At 45.9% G+C, this 8,210-nt stretch overlaps 1 protein-coding gene and 1 long non-coding RNA gene across 2 annotated transcripts; one reads left to right on the top strand and one right to left on the bottom strand.

Moving 5' to 3' along the window:
- Positions 1–187: 187 nt before the first annotated feature.
- On the bottom strand, positions 188–2,963 carry LOC119030678. Its single transcript, XR_005078372.1, has 3 exons — positions 2,482–2,963; positions 1,070–1,147; positions 188–952 (listed from the first exon to the last, which is right to left on the bottom strand). It is a non-coding gene; the product is annotated as an uncharacterized LOC119030678 (long non-coding RNA).
- A 405-nt stretch (positions 2,964–3,368) lies between these two features.
- Positions 3,369–7,539, top strand: f9b (coagulation factor IXb). Its single transcript, XM_037118443.1, has 8 exons — positions 3,369–3,690; positions 4,689–4,858; positions 4,987–5,011; positions 5,106–5,219; positions 5,318–5,449; positions 5,955–6,340; positions 6,559–6,703; positions 6,832–7,539. The coding sequence occupies exons 1-8, from the start codon at positions 3,603–3,605 to the stop codon at positions 7,386–7,388; spliced, it is 1,617 nt and encodes a 538-aa protein (XP_036974338.1). The 5' UTR covers positions 3,369–3,602; the 3' UTR covers positions 7,389–7,539.
- Positions 7,540–8,210: the final 671 nt, after the last annotated feature.

Genomic DNA, 8,210 nt, shown 5'->3' with positions numbered 1-8,210 from the left:
ACCCTTAAAGCAAGTTTTAATCCTCAAACCGTGAAAACACACAGTCTCCCCATGACGTCAAGGCAGCTTATTTCTGCAGCGCGTTCATACATCAAAGCAGTTCAATGTGTTTGATTATAGCAAAGATGAAAAGATGCACAATTTGAAGGTGAAGAAGTAAAAACAGGAATCACAAGAAACACAGAACTTAAAGTTAAAGTGCAGTTTAATGAAGAGATAATGAAAGATAAAAGAATAAAGAAAGGCCCATGAATAAATCAATTCAAACATTTGTTTTTTACATAAAAGCATTTTGAAAGCTCAGAGGTTTTAGTTTTCAGTCATTACTGGTTGGAGAAAGTGTAAAATAAGAACAGTTTTAGCTTCAGAGTCTAAAGATGAACGGAGATCACTGCAGGTCCGAGTCGCACGACAAACTGCTGAAGGAAACAAACAAACAAGACTTTCAGACACGGACACTGAGCTCAGGTCCAGACAGTGAAGACGTCCTCGTGTCTCTTCAGACTGAGCTGCAGGCTGCAGGCTGCAGTGAAGAGCACCTGCAGTCGGAGCTCAGCGTGGAGTATTGACGGCTGTTTGATTAGACGGTGAGTTACTGCGGGTGTGGCTGCAGACAAATCACTGTGACTGACGGTCGGATGGCCTTCAGCCAGCTGCCTCCTGGCAACACTGGCCTCGTGATGACTTATCGGCCGAGGCTGATTTAAAAAGAGGCCGAGGGAGGGTGACATCTTTCATTTTAATGCAGCTTATGCAAGACATTAAATTCATCCTCCTCCATTGAACTGCAGATTTACAGCTGGGGAGAAAAACTGGGAGGGAATTCAACAATTAGCATGTTTCTCTTGCTCCGTCTGTGAGAATTATGTTTAAATCACTTCCTGCAGATTACTGTCCTGGGAACAGACCCGTGACGGAGGAGCGAGTCACTGACGGAGGAGCGTCCTGAGATCTAAACACACACAAGAAGATTTTGAGAAGATAAGATTAATATCAGGACGGGCTCAACAAGTGAACAGAGTCCAGTTGAGACTGTGTTCCGTCACGTCGGCTTATCAAATCCACGTACATCTTGTATTCTTTGCCCACAAGTCGATGAGATCAGTCTTCCTCTGATCTGATTGTCTTGTTGTGAATGGACTGTGAACTGCTGAGGAAAAAAATGAAGTCACAACACTTTTTTTATAAACAGCAATCATCCGATCGTGGCTCTAAAATAAGCAAGGAAAGTTTTGCACCTCACAGTTAATTAGATCAAGATTCTATTAAGTCATTTCTGTGTGTCTGTATTTGTCCCATAGCTGTGGGGAACATCTGACATCAATACTTCTTGAGTCTTGTCTCTGTTTTTATTGTGTCAACATGGCTGCTGTCCTGCAGCTGTTGAAGCACGACAGAATGTCTTCTGGGAGTTTCAGGTGCGACTGGTCAGATTTTGAGACGACGCAGTGATGAAGACGCTGGTCAATAACCTCGTTTCTCATGTCAGCCTGTCATCAGTCGGCACACAAACGTCCCCTCTCCTTCTCAGTATTATCATGCAGCTGCGTGTGATTCATGAGGTCAATGTCTCTTGCTGTCAACTGTTCCCTCAGCCAGCACTGAGCGCCGACAGCTGACCTGAGACCAGTTCACTGTGCTCAGAAACTCCTCTGACTGGCTGGCGTGCTCCGGGGCTTCGTCAGGTTTGGTGTTTGCACTGAGTCGGGAGCTGATCTGGAGGCGTGTGTCACATCGGAAAACATAATGAGGGATATTTCACCAGTGACAGGAACACATTTCAGAGGCGGATTAATTAAACACTTCTCGTCTGCTTCACACTCCGTCATTATCTGAAGTGGTGTGATTTAATTAACCTAACACACCTGTGGACAGGTACACCACGGGGACAGTTTGAGACCTAACTGAATAAAGGTAAATAAAGGGAAGTGGCCAGTGAGTGTCCGTGTGTTCGGACAGGGACAGAAGGAGCCATGTGTTGCACTTTTTGTTCTGACTTTGTTCTGACTGACAGCTGGTCCCAGAACAGTAATCCTCCAGAGGAAGCTCTGGCAGAGGGACAGCTGCGCTCTGGTCAGTTGGCTCATTTGGTAGCTGGAGTCAAAAACCCACAACAGCTCTACGTCACCGACCTGTTACACAAGAGCCAGGCAAACCTCCCAACTTCACTTCTACTTAGATTCAATTTCTATCTTCCTCGGTTTAGTGTGAGGCTCAGAAAACACTTTGTCGGGGTTAAAATACCCGTTCAGTTCTCCACAAACACCTGGAAGTTTCCCCAGGTCTTGTTAAAAACACCTGGTTTTGTAGCCACAAACACAAACAGGAGATGGTCCAACTTCCTGTCAAAAATATCAGTTCAGTCAGGACAGACCTCATTTTTTAAATTAATAAATATTTATCACACTGTTCACATCAGATAACCCCATGGTGACGTATTTTAAGAGGGAGGGTGAAGGAGTGAGTGGTGAGGAAACCCACCAGAGGCTGGTGCTGGTGCTGGTGCTGGTGCTGGGATGGAGAAGATGGCTGAAGATCCGGATGAGATGAGGTGGTCGCTGCTGATCTGGACCTGAAGAGAGTCACAAAGACTTCACACTGGAACGACAGCTGACAACTGCAGAATCAAAATTAGACGGCAGGTCAGGTTGAGCTCGTTTTAATCACTTTGTTAAGTTGCGTGGTTTAATCTACAGCGGTGTCTTCTGTCCTGGTCCTCAGTGGTGACGAGCTGATCATGTGACTCAGGTGTGCTGCAGGTGGAGGCTGCAGGAGTAACGAGCACTGATCGATTCATGATATTCTGTGAGATTAACAGATGTTTACTGTGTGGCTGTCACACTTGTCATGTGTTTTTAGCTTTGTTACAACACATTTTTAATCAGTTTATCTATGTTTTTGTCATACCTGTTGAACAGGTTGGATACATTACATCATTAGACAGGTTCTAATACCTTGTCTGTTCTCTTGATACAGATCAGAGTCACGTCTGGATCAGCAGTATGAAGGGTTGACTCACTGTGAAGCGGGGTAGGGTGTATGTAAGGTGAATGAGGGTTCTCACAAATATACAAGAACAAGTGTGTGTGTGTGTGTGTGTGTGTGTGTGTGTGTGTGTGTGTGTGTGCGTACCCCATTTGGACAGACCATCACGTAAGCCATGCTGCAAAAGCTGCTTATCGGACACAAGACTCATCACGATAAACAACATGATTAACAGCTGGTAATGTCAACACACGAACACACGAGTCGTCCTGATTTCTCACCAACAGTCAATATTTGTTGTTGCTCAATTTAAATCTGACACGACTCAATAAAACCATCTGCGTTCTGACTTTTACTCAGTTTATACTTCTGATTTTCTTGCACATACAGATTTATAATCTCTCACACACTCTTGCTAACCTTATTTTCTCTTCTACACACAAAAGTGAACACACACACACACACACACACACACACACACACACACACACACACACTTGGCCTCCCAGGTGAGTAAACAGTGTGCTGCTGTACTTTGGAGCGGTGGATCCGTCTCTATATGAGTTCAGGCTTCGGCTGTGCGGTTCAAAAGCAGACGGACAGCTGAAAACGACAACATGGCCGGAGTCTGTTTGCTGGCTCTCATCGCTGGTTTGCTGCTGGAGGTGAACGGGCTGCCGGCTGACATCCCAGAGGAGAACACAGGTAACCGACAGAGAGAGCAGGTGTGGACTGAGGAGAGGTCCAAACGTCAGGAGAAGACGAGAAGATGAGTGAAGGTGGTCTGATGTCTGATCCCAACGTCTGAGAAGCGACACTTCAAAATCTAAGTTTTGATTATGACAAGAAGTTCTGACCTGTGGGAGGAAAACAGTGTAGTAAATAGTCGAATCAATGGAGAAATATAAACCAGGTGTACAAGATAATATACTTTAAAAATGTTTGGCTGGACGTGTTTATTCTGGCTGAGCTTCAGAGCTTCTGGGAAGTTTCTTTGGACTTCACTTTATTGCAACTGTAAAACTGAACAACTCTTCCTCAGTGGTATCCATTAAATCCACCATGAGATTAAAATGACACCAGGCACTGTGTTCTGATTAGCATATCTACAATCAGTAAGTTTATAATCTACAGACAGATTATCCTGTAATGTGAGGAGATTACAGATCCAGTCTCATCTGGAACGACCTGATAATATCAGACATAGTTTTAAAATCTGGAATACTGGATCAGTACTTTCAGAGCGTCCTGGTTCTGCCAAGAGACGGTAAACACTCTAGCCCCTGAAGCTAACATTAGCTAGCATACTGCTGTTGATAGAAACTCAAATTCTCACCTCCAGTTCTCGCTGAAGAATACAAAACCAGTGTCCATCTTGTCTCCCCAAATCTTCAGATGCGTTCAGCCTTCCCATGAGATCACATGATCAGGTGTGAAGGCAGGTTGTTATTTATTAATGACGCATCACACGTCCAAATTTCCAAAGTTAGAAGTCGATCGGATGAACAGTTCCCAAGATGACAAACAAAAAGCCGGACAGAATTTATCTAGTTTTGAAGTCCAGTGACGTTTGTCGTTATATTCATGAGTGTTTTGAAAACAGGAATTGCAATTAGTGAATTTCAACACGGTGCTAAAATGGGCAACTTGAAAAACAGTTTCCGTGTTTCAGAAGCCCTTTTTGTCTTGTGTTTACTTTTCAGGAGCTGTATTTTTGTCTCGGCAGGCAGCGAACAAGGTGCTGATTCGCCAGCGCAGGTACAACAGCGGCCTGGAGGAGATGCTTCACAAAGACAACCTGGAGAGGGAGTGTAGGGAGGAAACCTGCGACATGGAGGAGGCCAGGGAGGTGTTCGAGGATGATGAGAAAACTGTAGGTCGCACACACACACACACACACACACACACACACACACACACACACACACATCATCCATATCCATATTTGCTGAACTCTGAAGTTTCTGAAGTTTCTCAGTAACGTTCCTGTTTCTCTGTCAGATGGAATTCTGGGCCTCCTACGTTGGTAAGACGAGCGAAAGACAAAAACCTCGTAATGACTCTTAACTTGGCGCCTCCGCCACTGAAGCTGTGTGTTTGTGTTGTGTACCTGTGTGTAGACGGTGACCAGTGTAAGCCACCCCCCTGCCAAAATGGAGGTGAATGTAAAGATGGGATCAAGTCGTACGTTTGTTATTGCAAACCGAACTTCAATGGCAAGAACTGCGAGATCGGTCAGTATGAAAGGCTGAATCTGACTGTTTTCCCCCCCAAGTTTTGTCGTCAATCTATGGAAAAATATCTTCATTTTGCTTTCCCGTGTTTTCCACAGAGGTGTCCAAGCAGTGTTCGGTCAACAACGGCGGATGTTCCCATTTCTGTGCGATGCGGAATGAGCAGATCGTGTGTCAGTGTTCGGCTGGTTACGAGCTCGGTGCAGACAGGATGACCTGTGAACCGACAGGTGACACAAAAGAAGTTAATTTGTCTCTCGAAACAGAACTAACGGTTTTACTCCAAACACTGCACACATCACATCTGCACAAATGGAAACTAATGGGAACACTTGAACTTCATTGTGCAAATATTGATTCTGAGCTACACCCACACACCAGACCGAGACCAGAACGAAAGGCTGGTGCACGTAAACCTCCTCTGGAGATAAACGATTCATACAAGCGGCCTTTAAAAGAAGAAGACGGACGGCTGGGCTCATCGTGTTACATGTTCCATCCTTTTGTTTCCATGATGGGCTGACAGAGCGGCTCGTAAACTGTGTGCTGCAGGTTAAAGCTGTCAAATAAAGATCATGATTTATGGCCGCAACAGAAAACCAGCATCCTCTTCTGACCCTGACCACAAAAATCATCAACACATACACATTCTCTGACTAGAAACTGTTAGCAAATAAATCGAAATATTTCATGTTTATCAGACAGAATTATAATATTGTTTTTTCTGCCCATCAGCACAGTTCAGCTGTGGTCGTGTGGACGTCACGCCCTCCACCTCTGCCAACAGAGTCATGTTAGCTCCTCGCTCATCGCATCACAGACCTGACAGAAATCACAATTCCAGCGACTCCCTGCTGGACGACTACGACGACGACACCAACATCACACAGCTGTACGATTACTTCGACTTCGCCGACGTGTCAGACTCGGGGAACGTCTCTGCGGCGGCGGTGCGCTCGGTGAGGTCGGCCGAGTCGAGCAGCGTCACAGAAACGCCAACGGAGACGAAGAAACCACCCGCCTGGGCTTTCCCAACACTCCCCACCATCACTGCGGAGCAAAACACTGACCAGAGGATTGTGGGAGGAGACGAGGCCTCTCCTGGACAGATACCTTGGCAGGTACGGCAGTGTGACTGAAGGTTAATGGACGATGGTTGCTGCGATCCCCGATGCTTTTACATGCTGATGTATTCTGAGTCCTCCACAAACACAAGGAAATATGAGTTTTTGCCCATTGCAGCTAAAGTCTATGGCATTTATGTCACTTGATTTGAATGTTACCTTTGTGTTGAATTATGGGACATGTAGGCTACATGTGTTTGCTTGTGTGTCTGCAGGTGGCCCTGATGTCTCACTCAGCCACCCTGCAAAGAGCAGAGCCTTTCTGTGGAGGATCTCTGCTCAGTGAATACTGGGTCATCACCGCTGCTCACTGCCTGGCACAGGCTGATATCGCCAACCGAGTTTTCTTCGTCAGAGTGGGTAGGAACAACACATGATTTCTGTACTATACACACTTTACATCTCTGATCCAAATCTCTAAAGTACAGACTTTTAATATCACATGGTCGAGACAGAAAATCCTATAATTAATGCGTCTGTACTTCTAGGTGAACATGACGTGAAAAAAGTGGAGGGTGACGAGCGAGACCACGAGGTGGCCGAGCGGCACATCCACCACATGTACGATTTCAACAACTCACCGTATAACAACGATATTGCCCTGCTGAAGCTCGCCACTCCGGTGGAACTGTCCAACAAGCGGCGTCCCATCTGCCTGGGCCCCAAAGACTTTATAGAAAACCTGCTGAGGGAGTCCCGCACCTCTCTGGTGAGCGGCTGGGGACGGATAAAGTTCCTGGGCCCTGAGGCCACCAAGCTCCAGAAGCTGGAGGTCCCCTACGTGGATCGCACCCTGTGTAAAGAGAGCAGCCGGTACCACGTCACACGCTTGATGTTCTGTGCTGGCTACAAAGATCAGCAAATGGATTCATGTCAGGGGGACAGCGGGGGGCCACACGCCACCAACTACAAAGGCACCTGGTTCCTGACAGGCATCGTCAGCTGGGGGGAGGAGTGTGCCAAAGACGGGAAGTATGGCGTCTACACTCGAGTGTCGATGTACTACCCCTGGATCAGAAAGACAACAGGACTACGAATACACTGACTGACCAGTGGAGTCACAGGTAAAGGTAACGTGGCCTGTCAGCCGACCAAACGGTCTCATATGTCTAGTTTTAGCACCTGAGGAAGTTTGTCTTTGACTGAATGAAATGAGAAATCACTCACGCTGCAATAAAATGTATTTCAATATCAGAGTCCTCGTTTCTTCAAATACTGCACAAAGAAAAACCCTGTGGCGCTTCCTCGAGTCTTGGAAATGATGAAATTGTGACGTCTGTGTCTTGTGCTGCAGAGATATCAACTAAAGTTAGCATGCTAACCAGCTAGCGCCAGCCCATCTTCATCCAAAGCTTGTGTGCTAGCAATGTAAACAGTTCCCATATGCACAGTCCAGACTGCTAGCTGCACAGCTAACTGGGCTAACTAGCTAACAGCAGCCAAAGTTAGCAGCACTTAGCAGAAACTCGAGTGACGTGCTGCTCGCACCGCCGGTTCTTATATAGTGTAAAAAAAATATATTAAAACTCAATTTATGTTATCTGAAAGACATGTCTGAAGTCCTCCCCTGGACAAAAATAAAAAGAACTGGATACAATTCAATCTTGTGTGTCTGCCAAAAAATGTTTGTAGCTGCTGGCTCTGACTACTTCCTGGTGATGCAGCCCATTCAAAATGTGCAATGGTATTTTACCTGCTGGCTCCGCCCACTCGATCCAGCTAATTATGATGATTTTTAAATCACTTTTCTGGGCTCTGGGAACGTTTCACACATACAAAGAAAAAAACAATCTCAGAGCAGACGAACGGAGACGTCAGTCAGGTGTCGTCGGTGCAGCTCAACTAAAGAAAATAAATCACACGAGTC

Source organism: Acanthopagrus latus, chromosome 13 (genome assembly GCF_904848185.1).
Source record: "Acanthopagrus latus isolate v.2019 chromosome 13, fAcaLat1.1, whole genome shotgun sequence".
Taxonomy (NCBI): Eukaryota; Metazoa; Chordata; class Actinopteri; order Spariformes; family Sparidae; genus Acanthopagrus; species Acanthopagrus latus.
This window is presented reverse-complemented; position numbering and strand designations above follow the sequence as displayed.

What these genes read in the sequence shown, in the direction of transcription:
- f9b (XM_037118443.1), top strand. Translation starts at nt 3,603, where the DNA reads ATGGCCGGAGTCTGTTTGCTGGCTCTCATCGCTGGTTTGCTGCTGGAG. An exon ending in TCGAGGATGATGAGAAAACT is followed by an intron (nt 4,859 to 4,986) that starts GTAGGTCGCACA and finishes TTTCTCTGTCAG; the next exon opens with ATGGAATTCTGGGCCTCCTA. An exon ending in ATTCTGGGCCTCCTACGTTG is followed by an intron (nt 5,012 to 5,105) that starts GTAAGACGAGCG and finishes ACCTGTGTGTAG; the next exon opens with ACGGTGACCAGTGTAAGCCA.